Raw genomic sequence first — 25,383 nt, forward strand, 5'->3', positions numbered from 1 at the left:
CATTTCAACATTGCTTCTCCATTATGCCGTTTACAACCATTCTTAGAAATGTTCAGGCAAAATGTGAGGAAAAATCATGCCACACCATTGTAATCTTCTAAGTACTTCCTGTTGTCTTCTTCTTCATGTTTGTGCCAACGGCAACATCCAGTAGTTGATCATGTGACTTGCTTGATGCAAAAAAAAATTTTCATTTTACAAAATAAACCAATTTCAGTATGGCCAAAAAACGACTTCCTCCAAGCAGCAAAACCTTTTATCGCGAAACAAGAGTTTTTTCAAATTTGGCCTGTTTTCATTAAGCACATTTATTTTTGAAATGTCCAATTATATGGTCAATAAAAACGCAGCTAATGTAAAAAAATATCCATTCATCCATCCATTTTCTAACATCCTTGTCCCTAGTTGGGTCGGGAGGGGTGCTGGTGCCTATCTCCAGCTAACGCTCTCTAAAAATAATTTTGTGCAAAAATATGTAATGAACAGATTTTCTATAGCCCATATATCTGTCCCAACCTGTTTCAGGAAGCAGAATAGATCACTTTTAATCAAAATCCATCCTCCTCCAACTGTCCTTAATGTTCAGTAGAAAAGATTTCTGTCCTTGGGGAAATGGAGCATAGTCTTAGTAGAAGCTTTGGTTGTATATTTGTTTGTTATATAAAGGTAACCTACTATGCTTTAAATCCAAATAAGCTGCACTCCCCTTCCTCCCCCCAATTAAACATTTACACTCACATGTAAAAATGGCTGCAAACAGATGCACAATTATACAACCATACAGCTTTGAACAGCAGAAGTAGAGCCTCCTGCACAAACCAACACGAATGCGCCAAGTAGTTTCTGGATAGTAAGTCAACAACAAAACACTTGTCTTTTCCAGCAGCCATTGTACAGTGAATACAGTGGTAAAATCAGATGACCAAATGTGCTGGAGCTCGGCAGGGGTTGCTAAGTAACGAGGCAGTGTGACTCAACAATAGAAAGGTCTTTGAAACTACTCATTTTCTAGACACCAAAAACATTAACTTATTGCCAGAAAAATGGTTTTGTGTCTTTTAGAAGCAGTAGAAACCAAAATAGAAGCATAAAAATGTGCAAAAAGGGAATTTTGCATAATAGGTCCCTTCTAGTAATAGTTTTGGCTGGATGTTTGTTTGTCATATATGATATTGCTTTCGTACCTCAATCTCAGTCTGAGTTTTTTTCAACCTGGATAAATAAAGAGTGTGTATAGCATTTTGGTAAACTAATTTCCTACTCTCTGAGCTGCGTGTGGGAGTCTATAGTGAGCTACTTCCCTGTAAGCTGGCACGAGGGAACTTGTAACGGAGTAAAGGAGCAGTGCAGACAGAGGAAACACACAGTGGACAGCGCAGCACAGAGAGGACAGGCTCTCCAGCTCTTTCCACAGCGGCATCACTGTGAGAACAACTGGCTCGCTTTAAATGCAGGACACACAACCACTCCCCTAATCAAAGGTAAGCAGCAAACTATTGCGAAATTAATCTGTCAGTCTGACTGTTTTCTGAAGGTAGAGTGGGCATGCATGTAGGGAGAGAAGAGCAAAGAAGTGTGGTCATAAAGGATTTTAGTGTTTTCTCTTCTCCTGGGAGCGGGCATGTGCTTAAAAAGCCTGATTTCTACCCATACCTGCTCTGCTCTGTTCATGACTTTTTACAGTTTTCCTGCAGTCAGACACAGAGAGAGTGTGTGTGTGGCTTTAACAGCGTCAGCAAGCTGTGTCATTGCATCTTGCCCGTGTAGTCTAACGCCGCAGTACCCACCCCCACCCCCACACACACACCTCCTCCCCTCCTGCACACTCTGTACAGCTTTCTGCCTCTTCCTCCGCTTCCCTGTCCCATCACTTCTCACACGTCCTCACAGGCATCCTCTGTAATGAGTTTGTGAATGAACATTCTAGGATTTATAGATCTAGTGGAGGATAAAAAGGACAAAAGAAAGGATTTGGATCAATCCAACATCTCCAGCATTTTACTGCTACAGAATGGAAACGAGTAGAAACTGAATGTCTCCTTGGCGTCTCCTCAGTTGCCTTGAACTGAACAGAAAGTCTTTGTTGTAGAAATCTGCATAGTGATCTGTCTGTTCTGGAAATGTTGCTCACATTTCCTTGCGGTTCAGTTGTTTCAGTCAGTCCTTCATGCTGCTGTATTATAGCATGCAGTGTTTCTGAAGAGCTGTTATCCACTAACATTGATTTAATGTAAGTTGACTGATTTAATGGGCAACACGGCAGTGCGGTGGTTAGCGCGGCCACCATACAGCAACAAGGTCTCTGGTTTGAATCTCTGCTGCGTTTAAGTTGTTCTTCTCATTTTTGTTATTGATTTAGAGACAAATTTAAACCTTGTAAACAGAGCAATGTGTAGTAGAAAAATATGTTTTACTATAATGATAAATAATTTACTGTTTATCTATAATCAGTACCTACAGATTTCTATTTGTTAGCCTTCAAATTAGCTACAGTTACTCACTTTGTTCCTCGCCACTGAAACATATTCTTTAAACCTGGGGTGTCCAAATATTTTTGGTTATTAGTCAGTTCATGGGCTGTTACTAATGAAAATAAGCACAGAGGACAGAACAGAGGACATGAAAATATGAAATATGATATGAAAAACATAGATGAATACATTCTATTTACAGATTTTAGTAGCTTATCTCAAAACTGAAGACTCCCTAAGAAACCAACAAAGGAATAAAATCACTAACATTTTATTTTCTCCTGCACAAACAGGACAAAAGTAAGGTTTTGGATTAATAAAGTCATTTTAAATAACATGATAACTAAGTAACAAAAAGGAAATTATATTTTCTTAAATATTTAATTAAAAATAACTTTGTGATATGTTATATTGGAAGTAATCCCCAGTAAATGCTCAGCTTGTGCAGAGTGAAAAAGAAAATACTCTTTAACTGAGAATAAACTAGACATAAATAACTTTTATGTCACAAAAATCCTTTTGATTTTCTAAAGCTTAATTTTAAAGTCATTTGAAAAGAAATATAGGAGTTATTTTCTAATGCTACTATTAGCTTATATTCAGTTACTTTAAGTCTAGTTTAATTAAGTTTGATAATTATTTATTTAATTAAAAGCAAACCTATTATATACAATAGAGGAAAATATACAAATAAATAAAATGAAAGGCAGCAGAAAAAAGAAAAAATCTTATAATATCTGCCAAGAATACATTTCTTTAAAATGATAATATGAGAAATCAGGCATATCTTTATTTTAGGTAAAGTGAAATCTCACGGTGAAATGTGAATTATTAAATTGCTCTTACACTGATTAGGGATTATTTCTAATCCCTGTCAGTAAGTCTGTTAAATCCCCCGTTTGAATGTGGAAAATCTTCAGAAATATTTTCACTTGTGGTAAAAGCCAAGGTGAATCCCATTACAGCTCCAATATAATGTGTACATTTAAAAATGACATATTCCATAGCCACACTGCCTTTATATACTTTGGAGCTTGCTGTACTCATTTTAAGTTTTAGTAGGGAACAGATCATGCTCTCACACAGAAAAATCTCACAGTTTCCCTTTCAGGCCTCGCCAACTCAGCACACTAAGAATAGCAATGCAGGGCATTTACGTGGCTGAGCCGCTTTGTTCACATTGACAGGAAACACGTGAGCCCTCAGCAAAAAAACACCTGGATAGTTATGAATTATAACTCTGACCCAAATGACAGCATGCCGAGAGGGCGAGAGAGGGAGAGAGAGAGAGAGATACTTTATAGCAACAATGTAGGATAGAAAGCTATTTTATTGAACAAGTAAACATTCTTGGTTTATTAAAAACAAAACATGTACCACTTTGCTGCACCACATCTGGATTTTATAGCAATTTATGTCTTGCTAATTTGTCTTAAAACTTTTATCAGGACTGTTTGTATGGGTGGACAGACGGACGGACGGACGATTTGTCCGTTCCACAGCCCCATGTTTCTATAATTTATAATGTAGAACGTAAACAGAAAAACAAAAACTTTAAAATGAAGGAACTGATTTAGTTCTGCTCTGCTTCTGCATTGTTACGTGTTCATTTCCTGACAGTGGATTCTGTCAGGATTCTGGTGTCGTCTGTACAACCGCAGCGCTGGCATGTCACATAAATGAGACAGTAGCAGCAGAATGCAGCTGCGGTGAGTTTGCTTCAGGCGCTGCGTCCACCTTGGCGTCCATCACAGGTCATGGATCAACACATTCTGGCTGCAGCGTTTAAGGACAACCTGCTGGTGGCTGCAACACTCCCTCTGCTCATGTTGCATTGCTGAGGGAAGAGGCCATAAAAATAATGCTTCAGAAGCCATGTTTGAATCTGTTAAACCTCAAACATCCAGTATAGCGTTTACTAATCCCAACTAATCCAGTTAAAACTTGCATCTTTATGTCAGCCCTCATAGTTTAAAGTTGTTACTCCCATCCACTGTTTGTTCCTGTGAGCCCCTTTCACATCAGTGAGCTGCATGATAATTAAGCAGAAACTAAAGGTTTGTTTAGCTAAGTTAAGCTAAGTTAGCTGGACATTGCCATGGTGTTATAGTTTAAGGCATGTGAATGTGGCACAATCACAAATCTGATCAGGGACGCTGTGTGGGTTGGAGGGAAGGTGAGAGACGAGGGGAAAAAAGCAAAAATAAAGAAAATTGAATCGCAAACATTTTCTAGTGAATTTAAACGACGTGAAGCTAAAGCTATTCCACGAGACGAGTTTTTGGTAAAACATATTTATAGACAAAGGTGTTTTTATCTTAAAGAGGCTTAATTACTGCTCTGAATGTGTTGGGGGCTTTTGCATTAAATGGCCTTTTGGAGTCAGTGTACTCCAGTTAACAATAAACCGATTACTAAATTAATTGACTATGTTTTCGATAATTGATTAGTCACTACTAGTCTGACTAAACATTTCAGTCCTGATCCCAATATTGTCTGTAAACATTATGGCCGATGGTGACTCCAACCTGATTTCATATGTCAATCTGTTCTTTATAAGTTCAAACAAGAAGGGGATCAAAGTTCACCCCTGATATGCATCCCGTCCCAAACGTGAACGGATCTGTCACACCTACCATACAACCGTACACCTCACCACTGTCTCACAGTGATGTGTCCTCTAATTCAATGTTTCTCAAACCTTTTCCAGCCACGGATCACTTACCCCATTTAACAAACACAACATCTAACAACCTGAAATTAAAATATGAGATTTTTAACTCATAATCTTTGTTCCGCCTAAAGTGAAGGGTGGCGCTGTTTTGTAAATGTGACTGGCCACAATAAAACCCTAAATAAGTCAACCCGAGGCGTTTTGAGTCATTTACAGATTCTGAATGTATGTTTTCTAAGCTTTCCAATGATGGAAAACATATGGAAATAAAAAAAGTTCTTTACTTCAAGTGTTGTGTGCACTAATAATAATAATAATAATAGGGCTATTTGTGATTTGGAAGCATGAGAAAAATAGATTTGTGTTGCGTTGGCAAAAAACCAAACATTTTCCATCAGCCAGTGGATAGCCTGACATAAATAATTTTATTTCAAGTGTTAAGATGCAGTTAGTCAGCGCGGGGCGCAGCGTTGTTCACCGGCACATCGCACTCAGCACAGCTGCAGACCTAGACCTGCATGCCTGCTAGGTAACCTAATAGAATTCAAAAACACCTTGAGAAACTTTCCACTGGTTTCTTCGGGCTTTCTTTTTAATTGAATTTATCCATTATTATTTTTAAATATAATCCTTTGGTAAGCTAACTGTAGCATTGCACTTTCAGCTCATTTCACAGCAAATATATGGATGTTAACATGCCGGACCTCGCAGACCAGTTTGAGAAAGACTGCTCTAGATCCACAAAGAAATGGTGCAACATGTTTTGACCTTTCCTTTGCTCATATCTGAACCACCTTTCCCTTCATTAAATCAAACTGCTGCTCAATGATTGTCCCTTTTCTTCTTAACCCTCATAAAGCTTCATTAACTTGTTCCCGTATCTTTATGGCTCATCAGCTTCATTCCTCTGCAGTTGCTACAATACTGCATCACCGTTGTTCTTAAAGACAGGTTGTGCTTTAAAGCAGGTATCACAGTTCAAAATGGAAAAAAAAAAAGAAAAGAAAATTTTCTCAGAAGACAAATGACAACCAATTAACATTAAAGAACATTACTCTTCTAGCCACGGCTCACAGACTTTGACAGAGTTTTGAAAACTTTAAATTGTTCTACCGGCTATCCGTACTCCTTTGGACGCTCAGAAAAGACAGGCGCGGAATAGATTGCTGTAATTACACAGTTACATAAGCTTTGCGGTGTCATTTGAATCAATCCAGGCAGATAAATCAGGCTAACAGCCTTAGCTGCTCATACATGCTCCTCTGTAGAGATTCAAGAGACTAAAATCTTCACTCAAGTCTTTCTGTTTTTCAGTGGTGCACTTTATGATGAAGAGTGTGTTAAGATGATGGAATGAGCACACCGAGGCGATCCGGTGGGTCGGTTATGGTCTGCAGGAGCATTTTGTTGAGGTCCGTTGGGTGCCTGTAATTGGAAAGAAAAAAGTGTTGCTGTAAATGATATATATTGTTTTCCCCTTGGATTATTGTGGTTTTCTTTGCAGGATGGGATTTGTTTTACTATACAAAAGCAATATTGTTCAACTGATTGCTGAAGTAAATGGAGTAAATGATGTGAAATTGATGCTTGGTCCCAGAGAAATGCTGCAGTCATTGACGGAGAAGTGTAGCTTTTAGCAAAGGATTTGTTTTATCCCTTCAGAAAGATTACACCAACACTGACACTATCTGCATTTCCATTGACCATATAATTGCGCAAAGTGAAATTACGGGGGAAAAAATTGCGTCAATTACAACAAAGTTCACGTTTCTCTTTAAAAGCTTTTTGCTCCAGAATGAGGTGGTTTTTCAACAATCTGATGTTACGAAGAAGACGACAGGAAATGGTAGGAACATGACGGTGCGGAACAGGGCCGGCCCAAGCCTCCATGGGGCCCTGAGCGAAATTTGGTTTTAAGGCCCTCTAGTTCTGCTAACAATGTGAGCCGGCTGGAAACAACAGTTAGAATATTAGATCATTCGCGCACCTGCTATAAACTTATTGCATCTCTGATGGTGCTGTTTACATTATATCCTATGCATGTATAATATAGGATAACATAATACAAGACCCCGCAAACTTGCCAGCATCAGTAGGGCCTGCTTCCTGCAACTATTAGACTCATTACACAGAATATTAAAGAGAGAAAGAAGTACCAAACACCATCACCACTCTAATTCACTGACAGCTTAATGTGTTACCAACACCTGGATCTCCACCTCCCAAATCTTCTTATAATTGCTTTCATGTGCTTAGTTGCTGCACAGAACTCGCAGGGCAATCTCTCCTCTTCTTAATCTGCAGCTTTGGAAACACTCAGAAAACTTTTTTTTATGCATACACACACACATTTAATTCCATAGACTGTCACAGTGCAATGTTTATGCCTGTTAATCTCTTTGATGGGTTGTTTATTTAAATGAAAGTCAATGCTGAGTAATTCTCTCTAAAGTAATGATCTTTTCTTGCTAGTTCCTGCTTAATTAGAACGATTAAACTGGTAAACAGAAAACACCTCTGTCTCTTCTTTACACATACAGTAAGTCAGATACTCTGCAGTAATGTTATGAAACCATGACCTCTTTAGGGGTGAAACGATTAATCGGATTAACTGTGATTAATCGGTTAATCATCAATCATTAACTAGAATGTACAGGTTTAAAAAATATACAATTTGGTGAAAATACAACATATTAAAAGCAGTGAGTAAGCCAAAACTGTACAAAAATATTTGCAAAAACATTATTTTTTTCATTACAGATAATGAAAAAACAATATTACAGATTAGATTATTACATCAAACAGATAAATATTTGATGGTTTAATGAAAAAGTCTTTTTAATACCTATTTAAAGGTTATTTTCCAAAGGTACTTTTATTCTGAAAATCGAGCCCCATCGAACACATATTCAAATTTATAGAGATTTACTCATATATAACTGGATCCAGTTGAGAACAAATTCAGTTGACTTCATTCTTTATTTTTTAAATCCAGTAGAGATCAGTTTCTGTCTACCAAAGTCATTATATAATGAGCTTAAAATCAGTTGACTACCAAGAAGAAAATGTGAGTTTATTAGCAGCAGACCCATGACGACCTGGGATTCCAAACCTCAACATGTGTGAATAGACAGAGCTGACTTGCCTCTTATTTCACTGCAGTTGGTCGACCTGATGAGCTGAGGTTAGCAACATTGGTCCCAGCGGAGTCCCCAAGGTAAATTTATCGCTCAGCGGTTCATGGCTTCATGCCAGGGAGTTTGTTCCACGCTGAGGAGGAGACGTTCCTCTGCAGAAGAAAGATTTTAGTCTTGAGAGGCTTTGGATCGGTTATGCTGTCCCACATGATTTTAAAGTAATTCTGGAGGTGCATGCTGGGTTTTTTGTTTGTGTTTTTTTTGGAGAAGATAAAGAAGAAGAGGAGGGCTGATGTCCTCCTGTCGGGATGTCAGATTTGGTTGTTGCACACTAAGTTGTATAAATTTATTCTAATGATAAAAAGTGAAAAGGGCTTCTAAAAATTGGGGGGAGAGGGAGATAAGCTCATAAATTAGAGGTAAAACCAAAAATAGCAGAGACAGTGAAGACGATACAAGCTCAGAGTTTTCTGCACTCCAAAACACAAAATCTTACCAAGTAATTTTGGTTTAGATTCTAGTGCAAATATCTTGAAATAAGACTTTCGTCTTACCTCATCTGTAACCTTTTGTTAGACTATCAGAGCTTGTTTAAAGTCAATAATTCATTAATATTAATGAAAAAAGTCCTACTTACTTCACCAGATTGTTTCACTTACAGTAAGATATTCTTCCTGTGTTACAAGCAAAATTATCGGCGAGTGGAACTAGAACTTTTTCATCATTATCAATGAATTATTGACTTAAAACAGGCCTCTATATCTGAAAAGTTACCTGTAAGTTAGCTTTGTTTTATTTCTAGGGAACTAAGATATTCGTACTAGAACTAGACCAAAAATACTTGGTAAGATTTTGTGTTTTTCTGGACAGAAAATATGAAGCGGTGACTGCGAGTCTGGAAACTGAATGTGTAGTAGTTATATTAGACCACTAGAGGGCTCTGTGACTCCATGTTTGTAAAACAATACAGTCGCCTCCTGCTGTTCGATTCACTAATTGCATTTAGAAAAGGGCTTCAAAAATTGTTGTAAATCTTTTTGTGTAAAATGAATAATTCCATTTTTATTATTATTGTTCAATTTTATTTTTCAGGCAACATGGCTCCTGTATTTAGATCCATGATTTTGCTGCTGCTGCTCTCCTGCTGGCAAACTGCTGGAGCCAAAGAAGGAAAATCCACCAAAAAAGGAAAGAAAGGAAAGCAAGTTGTCTGTCCATCGTAAGTAAAAATTAAAATAATTTAAAAAAAACAGTTTGTCTATAAAAATGGAGCAAAAATAATATATGAAAATAAATTTAAAGATCTGAATTACTGGAAATTCATAACATTAATAACCTGGAACCATGACTACTACTATTACAGAAAAACATTTTTTTTTGTTTTGCTTTGGTTTGTGTTTTGCTTTTCTGATTTACAAAGAGATAATTAATAACGTTAATAACCTGGAACCACAAGTTATTGTGGTTTGTTTTATGTTTTTTTTTTTCTTTTGCTTTTTGTTTTCTGTTCTTTTTTTTTTTTTTTTTGCTTTTCAGAGGACCGTTATAAAATTTGGTCTGATACTCAAAACTCGGTGGAAAAACTCCCACTGGCATATGATGATTATAAAGTATCATCATAAACCAGTTCTAAAAGAGTTCAGACATACGAGGTCATTCAGATTATTTGTCAAAAATATAAGATAACCAAACTGAAATCAAAATTCGTCGATCAGAAATACAGAAGAATGCGGTAAGCTGCTTAATAAAATCCTGTCTATGTCAATTGGGTTAGATTACTTTGATTCAAATTAAAAATAATACAATTTAAATGGGAATAAAACAGCGTTCATTCATGTAATGTCTGCGGTGTCTTTAGGTTGAGATCATGGTGGTTAGCATATCATTTTACAGAAGAAAAATACCAGGCATTTATAATTACGTAAATAAGATGGTGAAAGTAAAATTACAGTCAGAAAAAATCTTAAAATGGAGATTTGATTTACGTTAAAAGACAAGAAGACATTAAGGCCTTTAGCTCCGTTATTGTTAGGAGCCAAAAGAATCATCTGACTATCTGTGTGATCACAGGTTTTATTTGCACAGTTTTCTGCCCTGATGACAAAGGATCCTTCTAAATTACAAAACCAGGACTCATGATGATCAAGCTAACAGTGGCTCTGGCTGCGTTGAATGGTTTTGTCAACACAGAGTTTAATCCTTAATCCCACTGAGAATATTTGAGATGTGCTGGAGAAGAGATAACACAGCCCAAAGCCCCATCCTCAGTACAGAGTCTGACAAAAAGAAAACTGCTGACAGATGTAAAATGTTATTATAACAATAATCAGAGCAAAGTCTTAGTGTGAAACTTTTTGTTTTATGTATAACTTTATTACTTGTAGCTGTATAGAACAAATTGTGTTGCTTTTTCAGGTTAAAAACATTTTATTTGTAATAAAATGACTTGTCTTGTTTTTTTATCTATTGTGAAATCAGACTTTCCCAGTAGGAAGCAGGAAATTCCCAGTTCTGATTACAACTGGAGTGCTGCTTTAGGTTTCTGGAAACCAGTCAAACACTTTCCTTTTTTGACTGGATACTCCACATTCCCCATCTCACCAAAAGGGTTTTTCTGTTTGTTCCATGTAAATTGGGGCAGATGTTTTGGTCATTTTTTTCTTCTGCTAACATATTACAGCATGTTTAAATTTTACCATGTATTTTTGGTCTATTTTTAATGCAAATATCTTAGTACACTTCAAATGAGATAAAACTACCTTAAAATACCTTTTCAGCAAAACATAGGAGCTTGTTTTAACTCAGTATTCATTAATACTAATATAAAAAAAAAGTTTAGTTCCACTGACAAATTATTTCACTAATAACAAGAGATTTTTTTAAGTTGCCTGTGGTTTTTTGGTACCAAAGTGTGTTAAAGTTATTGCATTATTTGAAATACAATAACTTTAATTGGTGAGTATTTAATTTTCAGTTCCTGTTTCGATCTAATCATGTAATTTATTTTTCTTTTTAACAGCCAGCTGTCTCAGGAGGATTTAGCCCAGGTTCCAGCTAACTCCACCTCCAACATTTTGAATCGTCTGATGGTCAGTTATGACCCAAGAATAAGGCCCAACTTTCAAGGTAATGCGGAAATGTTCACAACGGGCACAAATGTAAACTTAATTTGTTAAACTGAATCATAATAAGAAGGAATGACTCCCAACTTTCGGCTAAATTGTTTACAACAGGTTGCTATTCGGGACAATTAGAAATGAAATGGACAATCTAACTGTCCATGTAAACAAAAATAACTAAAAGTAGAAATGTTTTGAGCTGTGAGGAAACATTTTTTCATTGAGGTTGTACTCCATCTGCTTCAGAGGTTGAAGGTCATATTTGGAAATAACGTCACATCAGAAAATCAACTAGCAATTCATGCCTAACAATGAACACCAGTGTCATAAATCTGTTCTCAGAGTTGTTTCACAAAGCATTCTGGTTCTGATTTTTAGCTTCTGACTTTAGAGCACAAATGAAATTCAACATGACTTTACTCGCACCAATAGGAGAAACAAAAGGATTTAGTTGTATCTTAATGCAGAGACTGCGTTTTGCTTGGAACATTAACATGAAATAGTCTTACAGAAGTTACTTATTCACTGCAAAAACACAAGATCTTAACAAGTATTTTTGGTCTAGTTTCTGATTCAAATATCTTAGTACACTTGAAATGAGACAAACATTACTTACAGGTAACTATTCAGGATTTTGTTTGCTGGTTTTAAGCAAATAATCTATTAATATTGATGAAGAAAGTGCTGGTGTCATTGGCAGATTACTTCACTTAAAACAACACACGTTTTCCCATGTTAAAGTGAAATAAACGTCCAGTAGAACTAGTACATTTTCACACATATTTTTTACTTAAAACAAGCTCATATTTCTTGCCAAAAAGTTACTTGGCAAGTTATTTTTGTCTTATTTCAATAGTACTAAAATATTTGCAGTAAATATCTTCTACTACTTGGTAAGATTTTGTGTTTTTGCAGTGCTGAGAACCAGTAACTCTGCATTTATTTGCTCATTTGCAATATTCCAGGCCATGTTGCTTTATTTCAGGTATTCCAGTCGAGTCCAGGGTGAACATCTTCATCAACAGTTTTGGCTCCATCCAGGAGACGACCATGGTGATTCCACTGACACACTTAGTTTCATTTCTAGCGTCGTTAAAATAATGCTGCAGAACTGCACTAAAAAAATTCTGACTTTTCAAGTTAAATATGTCTTTATAACTGTCCAAGTCCCAACACATTAACCACAGCTGATAAAATGAGCCCAGTATTTTTCTACGTAGTTAATAAATCCTGTAATATCTGATCTACACAAAAACAATCTATTTCCTGCCTCTGTTCAAGTTTGGGGTAAGTCCAGAGAAATTTGTCTTTTTTCATCTTTATCCTGATTTCACCAGAGACCTACAACATTAAGGACTGAAAAGCTAATCTGCTAGAAATTCATTTTCAACTAATTAAAAAAAATGAATATCAGAGATGTGAGGGTACTTTCTTCTTATTGCTTTTTTTTATTTACAGAATTCAATATTATACAGATTGCAAAGTTTTAACAAGACTCAGTAATATTGTTAAAAGTCCGTCGGTTAGTTTAGTTTACTACAGTTAAATAAAATGAAACAAATAAATGAACATTATTGCTTGCTGGTTACTTTAGTGATTTAGTGCCTCATTTAAGAACTTTACTGTATTTTTATTTTGATAATTAAAATACAGAAGTTATGCTAATTATTAAAGACTTTAAGAATCAAATACGGCATTGTTTTCATTCTATTTCTTATTTATTTTTCATTCTATTCATTGTATTGTAGTATTCCTAAAAATATTAATATGTTATCAAAAGCAAAACAGGGGAAAAAAACATTTTATTTCTTTTATTAATCAAGTTTAACATGCATATTAGCATTCACAAAATAAATTATTTAAATCTGAGGTTTCTGTATCTAAATTTCAAACCCTTGTAATGGAAGTGCAGTGAGGATTCAAACTGAATGAGCATGTTTTCTATCCAGGACTACAGAGTGAATATATTTCTTCGTCAGAGATGGAACGACCCTCGTCTTCGACTGCCTACTGACTTTAAAAGTGAAGCGCTGACTGTTGATCCCAAAATGTTCCAGTGTTTGTGGAAACCAGACCTGTTTTTTGCCAATGAAAAAAATGCAAACTTTCATGATGTCACACAGGACAACATTCTTCTCTTCATATTCAGGAATGGAGATGTCTTAATCAGCATGAGGTATCCAGCCACGTCTTCTGACATTAAGCCACACGTACTGGTCAAACGGTTTGAAAATGAGGATGCGTTTAATGCATGTGCACAGGCACCAGTTCAGACATCCAACACAAAAATTGCATTTTTACTCTGAGGATAGACTGAGAAATATAACAAAAAGGAGCAAAAAGCAGAAAATAAACCAAAAACATTCATGTTTGTAGATTTTGGTGGAACTGATTTGCAATCCTGAAGTTTTAACTTCAGATCCGTACCTGCATTATATATGTATTGAAATATTCGCAGATTGATAATTAAAACTCTCTGTGTGGCTAATTTAATAACATCAAAAGTGAAAATTAACAGTTAAGTACTGAGACTTTTATATTTTGTATGCTGATGTTGGATTTTGAGGTCTGAGTCGGTGAGAAACTTTTGAGTTTTGGAGGCAGTCTTCCTGTTTCACCGGGTCTTCCAGCTGAACTTTCTGACTTGGATCATGAAAATTTGAAATTAGGAATTCAAAATATACATAGGATGTCGAATGAATGAATACAAATTAATGCATGTGAATAATTAAAATACAATATGTATGAAATATGGCAAAAATAAATAAAAATCTGCTGTTTCTTTTATCTTTTAATTTAAAATATAGAAATTCTACAAATTAAATTGTAGAAGTTAATCTTTGAAAATGTTAAGTCTGTTTTTTAGTGTGTAATTACTATCTGGCAATAAGAAATATGAAAAATGGGAAGTTGTAGTGTTAGTTAGGAGGCCTTGCTAGCTCATATTACTCCTTTGGATTCCCTCTAAAAACTATAAATGTGTTATTTTAAAATGATGCTAGCATTTACTTCATAATGGTTGTTCACCCAGATGTGTTGTGTATGTACCTATATGCAGACTTTCAGTGACTCTGTCTTGTCCCCTGGATCTCACACTCTTCCCTATGGACACACAATTCTGTAAGATGCAGCTGGAGAGCTGTGAGTAGAAACATGCCTGCAATGCAACACTAACATGCTCACTATATAAATAGATGCACATAACCTAAGTCTGTTTGCATGTTTTAGTTGGTTATACCACCAGTGATCTGGTGTTCATGTGGCAGTCAGACCCGGTTCAGATGGATGAGATTGCTCTCCCACAGTTTGACATCAAACAAGAAGACATAAAGTATGGAAACTGTACAAAGTACTACCAAGGAACGGGTTCGTAATCCTGATTTATCACTTTAAGTAACTCTGTGCAAAGATACAGTGCATACAGTTATTGTTCACAGTGCTTCATGTTTTCTAAATTTCATGTTACAGACTTAAAGTGACTGAATTGTACTAAATTAATCTCTTTAATAAAAGATTCTACACACAAATATTCCATTATAACAATGTGGAAGTTGATTTAATGTTTATTTAAAATAGAAAACCATCTGCAGAGTGAAGTACAGCTGAAGTTCAATTTAGTTTTTGGAGAGTTTAGTTTTGATAGTCAAGTAAATGTGATGAAAACCTCAGTGGCTGTGTTTTATAGGTCATGCAAAAGGTCAAACTCACAATGGTGTATTAAGGCCAATGTAGATAGAAAATTAAAAAGAAAACAAACAAGTAAATTTCTGCCAAAAATGACATTTATGAGCTTGAAAAGTCAAAAAAGCTCTGAAATTTTGAGATTAATCATTTTTTCTAATTTTTCAGAAAAAAACTTGAAAATTTCTGAGTCAAAACTTTTCAACTTTTGAAACTCAGAAATGTCCTTGTTGTTTCAAGAAAAATTCTGAGCTTAATCTCAAAATGTCTATCAAATGTTTTACTTTTCAAATGTAGAAATTTTACAATTTTTCTGGAAAGTTTCTGAGAAATTTACTCCTCCTATATTTTCTACCTACATCAACTCTAATACGCCGTTGTACAAACTAAGCTCTTGGTGAATAAATACTGCATGTTAAAATATAATTTGTGTAAATTGACTCTTCTGAAATGTATTGCTAAGGCCAAGAACTATAATAAAACTTAATGTGTAATCAGACACAACAGGTTCTGCAGACCGTTTGTGTTTTCAAACTTGCAAACTCACAGCGTGTTGCTTGTGTGGGCGTGAGACATTATTAGCATCAGATGTTTTGCAGAAATGCCTTTTTCCCCACTGAGCGCTCCGGCATTGTCACTGTGCCTTTCTGTTTCAGGGAGCTGTTGCTATAGAAACAGGAATCCTAATTTGGCTGACTTGACTGTTGCAAAAAAAAAAAAAAAAAAAAAGCTGCTTGTATTTTACTGGGACTCTGAGCTAAAAATAATGCAATGCTGCAATAGTGCAAACACACCTTCTGAAATAATCCCTGCTGAAGTTCATATTCAAACATTTTTATCATTTTAACTCAGAGTTTATAAAGAGTTATAGCAACATATTTAACTATTATGACGCCGCATTTTTATGATTTTTTTCCAGGGTATTACACCTGTGTTGAGGTGATTTTTACGCTGCGTCGACAGGTTGGTTTCTACATGATGGGAGTTTACGCTCCGACTTTGCTGCTTGTTGTTTTGTCCTGGTTGTCATTCTGGATCAACCCAGACGCTTCAGCTGCACGGGTACCACTTGGTGAGCACAAGCACACATATACACTATGTTGGTTTTGGCTTCATTCACCCATTTTCAGACCTGTAATACTTATTGATGTTAAATTTATCTTCCAACTCACAAGTCGTATGAAGTTGAAATAAACAAATCGTAAATCACAAAATCATTTTGTCAGAACAAAGCAGAATTCACACCAATCAGGTATAACATTATGATGGATGTAATGAGTTCCACTGATAACCACATATCATCTGTTAGTGGACGGCACAAATTAAAGGAGATATGTTATGCAAAATTCACATTTTGCACATTTTTATACTTGTACTTGGATTTCTAATGGTTCTAAAAATAGCCCAAGTGCTTAAAAAAACACTCCCAACAAGTTTTGGCAGTAAGTTCATGTTTTTTGGTGTCTGGAAAATGGGCCATTTCAAAAACCTCCGGAATGTAACGACACAAATCAGCAGGCACTGTCCGTTACCTAGCAACCCCCAAGGAGCTCAGCTCGTTACCTAGTAACCCCCAGCAATCCCCAGAGGGACTCATTTGAATTTAAAGTGACAAGACGCCCTAAAACAGCTCATTCTCAAAGGACATCCAAACTGAACAGATTAAAATCTCATTATCTAAAAATGAATTAGTGCAAAAAATTTTATGAATGTGTTTTGTATAACCCATACACCTTTCCTAACCTGTTCAAGGAAGCATAATAGGTCACATTAAAACTGAAAAATAAATCAATCACATTTTTGTCCTCAGTATTTATGTTTTTGACATTCTTTACAATCTTCCCAGGGAATATTTCAGTTTTATTACTAATAAAACCTTCTGGCCTCTGATATAATGGCCATGTCCAGTCGTAAAGATGTAGCTTGAGGTGCTTGTCTAGACCTGCTGTCGTCTAACAGTCGTGTGGAGTGGAGAGTAGGTTGTTTCGGCTGCTCGCTGTCCTGGTTAGCTGGTTCCTATGGATAGCAGTGGGGTTTGCTTGCTGTGAAGGAGACAAGGACTACATTGTCACTGGTAGCTGATGATGTCTTCATCACTTTAATGGCTTTAGCAAAAAAAAATAGCTAGGATTATAAATTAATGGTATCCCAACAGCCAAACAATCTAACTCAATGCTTATGGCATATATCTAACAACATTATTTTTATATCTTTATTTTTATAAATTAATCATCCTTAGCCATGGACGCTTTAATCATGAAAGCTAAGACAGGAACTTATTACACAGTTGAAAATGAGTCATTTGTCAAAGTCTTTGTAAGTCTGATGTATCACGTTTACACATGAGAGTGCTAAAAATACTTTTTCTCCTTTTGTGCGTTCCTTTGAATAATTGTTGTAGAGCAAGGGTTACAGAAAAGATAGCTCTGATCTGACAAAATATATGTTTCTGTTACCATCTGCTTATTTCCAGGTATTTTATCAGTTCTCTCTCTGTCCAGTGAGAGCATGTCCTTGGCTTCAGAGCTACCAAAAGTCTCTTACGTAAAGGCCATTGATATATGGCTGATCGCCTGCCTGCTCTTTGGGTTTTTCTCCCTGGTGGAATATGCTGTGGTGCAGGTCGGTTCTAAGACACACACACACACATGCATACACAAAGAAACTCTGAGGAAGAAAGAAACTTCAATAAATTAATAAATCTATATATTCAAATGTAAGTTGAACAACCCTGAATGGATTTCAAGGTATAAAAAATTACAAATAATGAATAAAGTCAGCACAGCAGACTTGTGCAGGATACTGTCTTAAAGTGATCCACAACTAGTTGAACATGTTAGCCTACATATGTTTGTAGAACAAAGAACAACATATAGTCTTATTTACGTATGAATATAAACTCATACTTATGTCAAAAATTGTATGTCTTTATTATATGTGGCCATTCTTTCACCTGTGCAGGTAAGTTTTAGTGAAGTCGAGCCTAAAAATAAAAAACAAAATGAAAAACATTGTAGAAGCTGATGAGAACAACCTTAAAAGTTTGGATGAAGCAAACTGCCTCAAAGTTTCACATGTCATTATATACCAGATATCAACGCTAGCTAGCGCTAGTACCATTAGCAGGAGCTAACATGAAATAAAAACAAATCGCAAGAAAATGAATGGATATTTAAAGTGACAATGAAGCATTTTTACGTCATTGTGACACATTATATTTGAGAAAATGAATTAAGTTAGAAACTGGAGCTCTTAGCAGTATTGCTACACCCATTTCCAAGCAGCAGCTGCTCAAACACCTGATTTTTGGCTGAATCTGTCCTCTTCATCCATTTGGTTCTCCTTATTTTCATTTCCTCTTGTCATTTCTGCATTACCTTCAATTTCAATGTGATCCAGCTCAAAGTGAAAGGGATAAATGTTACTTATTGTGTAAAAATCACTACTTTTCATAGCTAGCACTGTAGCACGTAGCATTTGACATCTACCCAGGATGCATTTAAGCCGACCTCCGTGTAACAATATTTTATTTAAATGCATAAAAAACTAATCACCCTACAGTATTTTCATTGTATTATTTTTACATTTGAAATAAATGTTTCTTGATACAGCTGGTCATGGATCCCTTTAAAGTTCACATTGTCTGCTCCAATCCACAGGCTCTGCACTCTTCTAACCACACTTCTTTCTTTCTATGTAGGTTTTTCTGAACAGTCCCAAACTGATTGAAGAGGAGAAAGCAAAAATGGCCACAAAGGAAAAAGCTTTGAAAGAAAAGGAAGCAAAGAAGCCTTCAAATAAATCAAACAACACAGTCAATGGGACAGGTGGAACGCCCATTCATGTCAACACTTTACAGGTGAAGGCAACCTGCAGAGAAACTGAAATTATATACAGAAAATCTACTGCGCAACATAATCAAATTGCTTTTACCTTAAACAGAAATACAGCAATTATTTGTTATGCAGCTAAAAAATACAATTTTGAAAATTATTTTAATATAATTCCTGACATGGATTTATTATTTGAAATCGTATACAGAAAACGCCTAATAAATTTAGTCACAGTTTTCACATGTTGTAATACTTTTTTGACAGTGATGCAATGTGGTGATGCTGCAAGAAAGTTTAAAAGCGAAACAAATCAAGTTTTAAAACGAGGCATTTTCATTGGATTTTATTTTATATAATGGAATATGTAGAAAAAAGTAACCAAGTAGTTAAGTAAGCACTTTGTATTGCCTTGTTGCTGAAAATGTGCTATATAAATAAAATTACCGTCACCTTTTACCTTTAGTAAAGTAACTGGATTACTCTTAATATTTAAAAATTACATTGTCAGATGGACCAAAATATAAAGAAAAGTGTAAATTGTTTTATTTAAAGGTCCAAAATGACAATAATTCATATAAACAGCAAAAAATAACAAAAGCAGATTTAAAAAAATGTTTCCAAATCAGTTTCTTTCAATAAAAAACTTATAAAACTTTAACAAAAACTGCAGGTGTGTGTCTGTGTCTGGTGAATTTTTGTTTTTTCATTCAATCCAGAACTTTTACTCAAGAGTAGAAATACTTTATAATAAAATTACTTCAGTAAAAGTTCTTTTTTTTTTTTTCATAAAATGTAACTCAAGTAAATGTAATTGAGTAAATGTAACTAGTTACTACCCAGCTCTGCTCAGTCATTTGTTCTTTTTGCAACAGGTGGTTGAAAATCGCTGCAAGAAAGTTTGCACCTCCAAGTCAGACCTTCGCTCTAATGACTTTAGCATTGTGGGGTCTTTACCTCGAGACTTTGAACTTTCCAACTTCGACTGTTATGGTAAACCTGTTGAGGTCACAGGAGCTCTCAAGTCTCAGAACAAAACCAACAAGAAACCCCCACCACCAAAACCTGTCATACCTGCTGCTGCTAAGCGCGTCGACCTCTATGCAAGAGCTCTCTTCCCCTTCTCTTTCCTCTTCTTCAATGTGGTTTATTGGTCAACCTATCTGTGAACGATAGATCAAAATAAATTAGCTTGTATCATAATAGAAAGTAACTGTACCGAGGCTCATAAATGACATTGCAAATTAATATCCTGAATTTGTCCTGGTATTTCATATTACAGGTGATGATGTTATATTTCATACCTCCATGTAAAAACTGTAAAGACCGCTTTTTCCTCCTTACTGTAAATGAGCGCAACCTGAAACTTTAAAGCTGTTTCTTTTGCCCTGCTTCCGCCTGCAGATGGAAAAATGTTGCATGTGCGTTTCTGTGTTCAACAGCATTATGTTTTGTGTTACTTAAACTATGCTGCAGTCAGACCAGTTAGACTATGTTACTGTAGTTCTTTACAGAAATGCATACAAGTCTCAGCTGGCCAATACTGTCAAATACATGCTTACATAATAAATACATTCCAAAAATATAGATGTGACTCTGTTTCTTGATACATATTCTTATTTTAAAGATTCAACTTGAGATTATATTGGATTTTTATATTTATTATATATGCGATGGTGGCTGGGTAACACTACTCCCTAGTGTCAGCAAGTGTAGTAACAAACGCTGAATAAAAAAAACACAAAAAAAAAATTTCTCACTGTTTGAAGTTAAAAACAAACCATAATAGTTTTGTTTTAGGTCGGTTAGAGTTACCAAAATTATTTTTTTATTGGCTAAGTTCCACAATAATGACAGAAGGGATGTCATTTATGATATTTATTTACTGATAAATCAATCAATCAAAAAATAAGCCGAGATCAGGAACATCAGGCAAATGCGACGTAATTCTGACCTTTTCACCTCTCAAAAAATTCAGTCTGTGCCACTTCCACATAAAATTGGATAGTTGTCCAAATGTTTCCAAAGTATTGGAGGTCTGAATGGTCATTTCTGTCTCTATGCTGTTTTTATGTTACTGATGTGAGACATGCGTCATAATTCTGCACCAGAAGAAGTCAGAGGCTGTAAATCTGCATGTAAACGATGCCTGGAAATTATGATCACAAACTTTAGAAACAATCACAATCACACCACTCCAATTTATATAAATCTCTCTGGCTTTCATTGTTTTTTTGTTTTTTTTTACTGGATCCATCTATGACCTTGTCAGCTGTCCTAGGTTTTTCCCCTGTAGGTTTTCTCTTTTTTCATTAAAGAACGTTGAAATTTCACAGTCGTTCTCTGCACTGGGTCCTTCAACAGATCAATGATGCTTTTAATGTTGCAAATGTCATGTGACTGATGGGTTTTGATTCTAAAACCCAAAGCCATTACAGATCCATGATACAAAACATTAAAAACATCACATTCCACTGGCAGAAAAATGTCTAAATCCTGCTAAATTTTAGTGTGAAATAATAGTTTCATCCCAGCTTTGTAGAACTATCGTGGTTTTCATCACAGTTCTTGTGTTGACAAAATATAGCAGGCAGGAACTGAGTCTCCGACTCACAGCTGTGAACCATTTAGAGCAGGGGTCCCCAAACTTTCTCCTGTGAGGGCCACATAACTTGTCCCTTCTCTGATGGGGGGCCGGGGTCAGTTTGTAACAGAAAAAGTGTGACGATTGTAAGAGTGCTAAACATAAAAATGTATTGTTTTTCAGAAAGCACAATCAAATAACCTTTTGTCAGGTCTAAATACCTATTAGAGACAATTTTACACAAACACAGGGAAGACAAGAGAGTTAGATTCTTTGTTTCTCGCGAGGAGAACGGACAGAGATGTGCTTTCAGTTACAAATCTCCTACCGCTCTAAAAAACACATCTCCCGCTCCTCTGTTTTATTGATTTTAGGAACCCTATCACAGAGAGCACTGCAACTCTGAAAGGGTGGGGTCAAAGCATTTTAGTTGCAGTGCTAAATAACAATCACTAACTAAACACATGTTATCTACAATCTAAATCCTTCCTGCTCCAGACACGGCGTCGAATGGGACACGTTGTATAGCTTCAAAGCAACGGCTTTGTATCACAAAGAACAAAGCAGAGTTTCCTCCAGGGTTGTAAAACTCAGCTTGGAACAACTAACACTTCCATTAAACAGGGAGTCCTGCTGAGAATATCTGTCACCTCCCTCTTCCAAGGAGGGATTAGGAAGAAATCAGAATTAATGAACACACAGAAACATTATCTAAATGTAACTACAAGGCTACATAATACAACAAATATTTGATAATACTAAAAATACAATTTATCCAACACCTTTTCTGGATTCTTCAGAGAACAAAAGTCAGGAAATAACACTATTTATGAAATAAATAATAACCAAATAACACTGGGTTCTCCACATAAAAAAAAGGGTTAGGGTCAATTATATGCATGTATAAAATAGTTACTAACTAATAGTTAATAATAAATAAAGTTCATTACTAAGGAACATTTTATTGCAAAAGTCCAACTTATCAAATAAAAATGCACATATATGAAAATACTCTGGTATTGTTCAGGGGGCCGGACCAAATGTGGAGGCGGGCCGCATCTGGCCCGCGGGCCGTAGTTTGGGGACCACTGATTTAGAGCTTCTGGGTTGTATTTTTCATGCATGAGAAAATGAACAGCTGAAGCACTTTCTCATCCTGTTGTTTTTGTTGGTTAGTTTGTAGTGTGTTTTAAATGTGTCCATTCATTCTGCCTTACCTGTTAGATCCTATCTTAAGCAGTCAATGGACAAAAACAAGCTTTTAGCTGGTGCTTTTTATAAAGCCAACATGTTTTTAATTAAAAATATTTAATATTCTAAACTCAAGTGGTGTGTTTTCATTAGCTGCATGCAGAAAATCTTCCTAATTAACAGAAATAAAAGCTTGGAAACATAAATCTGGGTGTAGTTAATCTGCATAATGTGTTTCACTTAGTGAAATAGTTGCTGATTTAAATGAACGTTTCAGTTATATTCTAATTAATTAATGGGTTTGTGTAAGAACAGAGGCGGAGGGAATGTATTAAGTACTTGGTGTCAAACAAAACAAATAAAGGACAGAAGTAAAGGAGGGGGCGGATAGAGACAAAGTGACAGAGTGATTTGTAAAGAATAGTTGAAACCATGAAAGAGGTTGACAGGATCGTCGTGAGATCTGCTATGATGGATGATTTGGGTATATTTGCTCTACCAAAAAGAGTAAGAAAGTCTGAGATGCTTTGGACAAGAGCAGAGGAGGAACGATGGACAGAGGATGTTAAAAATGGAGCTGCCAGTGAGAAGAAAAAGAGGACGACCACAGAAAAGGTTAGTGGATGATTTATAGGTTTGTGTGACAGAGAAGGATGTGGGGACAGGGTGAGGGGGAGGCAGATGATTGGGTTGTTGCTCAGCGACGATTGACATGGCAACCCATAAAGGTAGCTGCTGTGAGGAGAAGTGAAAGATTGCCACAAACAGTCATTTCAAACTGCTGCAAAATTGTAAAACACAAAGTTCTCCCATTTCAAACCAGGGAGTGTGGCGTAGAGATCTGGGTGGGATGGAAACATTTTCCCTCAAAATTGACATTTTGCATGTTTCTGTAGTTCCGTCTGGAGCTCAAATGCTTCTAAAAATCCCAACCACAACATCCAACCATTTTTTTTAGAATAACTTAATTGCTTATGCTGTCTGGAAAATGAGCCATTTCAAAAACCAGCACTGCTCCTCACCTAGCAACCCCAACAAACCCCACCATGTTACCTAACAATCCCAGTGGAACTCCACCCGTTACCTAGCAACCCAAGCTCAGTTCCAGCATGTTTAGTCAGCGGTTTTCACAATGGCTGTATAGAAAGACAAGTGTTTGGTTTTTAACTATCCACTTCTGCTGCTTCTGCTTTTTAAATATGTATGGTAATATAATTATGTATATTTTTGTTATCAATTTCATGTGTGAGTGTAAACATTGATTTGGGGGCGTGGCCATCAGCAGCTTGTTTGGATTTAAAGTGACAGAGGCCCTAAAACGTCTCATTCTAACAGAAGCCAAACCAATTAGCCCATAAACCCAACAGCTCTCCGGTTAAGGAGCAGGATGCTCCTTAATCCTGCAAAGTTAAATTTGCCAAAATTTAACTGTACATGTATTCTTCAACATTGTTTTTCACTTAGAGCAGAAACTTTCTGAATACAGATTGAGAAGAAACCTGGCTCAGAATTGAACTTTCTGAGCCCAATAACAAGACAACCAAGTGAAAACATCACTTGGTTGTCTGATTTACTCACGTTTATTAAAAAAAAACATAGGAGATAGAAAACTGATTCAAGTCTTGTGTTGTTTTATTATTAAATAATTTAAAGGTGATTCATCACCTGCGCGCAGGTGGAATTGATCGATTATCTAAAAATAATATTTGAAAACATCTTACCACATGGAGGACTCCAGGATTTCCAGCACATAGCGTCCCCTACCTGACGGCGTTACCTCATCTGGTCGCTGCCGTACCTTCAGCTGTCGGCTGCTCTCGGTTTGCTCTCGTGCTTCATCGACGATTCAAGGCGCGTGCCTGCAAGTGAAGCGGCAGCAGCGGCACGCGCATCCTCCCCGGATCCAGATCAGAGAGCATCTGCAGTGGCCGAGCCGTGTCTCAGCAGCCCCGGACCCGCACCATGAGCCCGCGTCGCGCCTGATGGTGATGCGTTGGTGAACCGCTCAGCAGATCGACGTGGCATCGCGTGCAGGAGCCCGGACGCCACCATGAAGCTGCTCCTTGTGATGACTTTCTTATTCCGCCAGGCATTTTCCGGTTCTCCGAGCGTCCAGATCGGTAGGGTGTTTTTTGGGTTTCTGGCGTGAAGCCATCGTTTTGGTTCTTTTTTGCGTTTTCTGTTCCGCCGTGCATGTTAATTAGCTTCCTCCTCTGCATGCTGCCGTCTCATTCCCATTCATCGCGCCCCCACTGTGGGCCTCTCTCCTCCCTGTCCTGATGCTGCGGTGGGAAAGGAGGCCTCCTGACAGCCCCTCGGTCGACGCAGTCTCCGGTCTGTTAACATGGTTTTTTTTTTAGTAAATATCGCAGCAACAACAACCTACAGGCGATAAGGCCGCCTGCAGATATTTGTAGTTAAAGGCATTCCAGATTATTTAAACTGAGTTTTATGTAGCTGCAGAGCAACGTTATGATAGACTACAGAGGATACCTCACTATATATATATATATACTGTATATATATACAGTATATATACAGTATATATATATATATATATATATATATATATATGTATATATATATATATATATATATATATAAGATTGTATTGTGCTCAATAATAGATTATTTATTTCTGATTATCTTAATTCATCTTGCATGCATTAAAAAACTATTTTCTAAGAATGGCCCTC

General features: G+C 36.3%; 2 protein-coding genes and 1 long non-coding RNA gene across 8 annotated transcripts in view; 2 read left to right on the plus strand and 1 right to left on the minus strand.

Moving 5' to 3' along the window:
• The first annotated feature begins 1,217 nt into the window (after positions 1-1,217).
• On the plus strand, positions 1,218-20,499 carry LOC114144401 (glycine receptor subunit beta-like). The gene is made up of 12 exons (XM_028017171.1): positions 1,218-1,481; positions 8,308-8,362; positions 9,375-9,501; positions 11,302-11,408; positions 12,387-12,454; positions 13,351-13,577; positions 14,460-14,542; positions 14,630-14,767; positions 16,002-16,154; positions 17,556-17,704; positions 18,783-18,941; positions 19,788-20,499. The coding sequence occupies exons 3-12, from the start codon at positions 9,380-9,382 to the stop codon at positions 20,079-20,081; spliced, it is 1,500 nt and encodes a 499-aa protein (XP_027872972.1). The 5' UTR covers positions 1,218-1,481; positions 8,308-8,362; positions 9,375-9,379; the 3' UTR covers positions 20,082-20,499.
• Positions 16,146-24,624, minus strand: LOC114144402 (uncharacterized). The gene is made up of 3 exons (XR_003595483.1): positions 24,486-24,624; positions 19,987-20,075; positions 16,146-17,124 (listed from the first exon to the last, which is right to left on the minus strand). It is a non-coding gene; the product is annotated as an uncharacterized LOC114144402 (long non-coding RNA).
• Positions 24,558-25,383, plus strand: part of LOC114144400 (glutamate receptor 2-like) — a 55,959-nt gene continuing 55,133 nt past the window's right edge. For 2 of the 6 annotated variants that reach the window (XR_003595482.1, XM_028017170.1), the window contains exon 1: positions 24,560-24,807. Coding sequence is in view for 5 of the 6 variants with exons in the window: in XM_028017170.1 (XP_027872971.1) it covers positions 24,738-24,807 (70 nt within the window). In the remaining variant the exon portion in view is untranslated. Of the gene's footprint in view, positions 24,808-25,383 lie in introns of all 6 variants that reach the window. The other 4 variants (XM_028017169.1, XM_028017167.1, XM_028017168.1 and 1 more) reach the window with 4 other exon arrangements.

Source organism: Xiphophorus couchianus, chromosome 5, assembly GCF_001444195.1.
Source record: "Xiphophorus couchianus chromosome 5, X_couchianus-1.0, whole genome shotgun sequence".
Classification (NCBI taxonomy): Eukaryota; Metazoa; Chordata; class Actinopteri; order Cyprinodontiformes; family Poeciliidae; genus Xiphophorus; species Xiphophorus couchianus.

Excerpts from the sequence above, each read along its gene's own strand:
- LOC114144401 (XM_028017171.1), top strand. The coding sequence starts at position 9,380 with ATGGCTCCTGTATTTAGATCCATGATTTTGCTGCTGCTGCTCTCCTGC. Across the intron at positions 11,409-12,386 it reads AATAAGGCCCAACTTTCAAG|GTATTCCAGTCGAGTCCAGG; the intron begins GTAATGCGGAAA and ends GCTTTATTTCAG. Across the intron at positions 14,543-14,629 it reads TAAGATGCAGCTGGAGAGCT|TTGGTTATACCACCAGTGAT; the intron begins GTGAGTAGAAAC and ends TGCATGTTTTAG.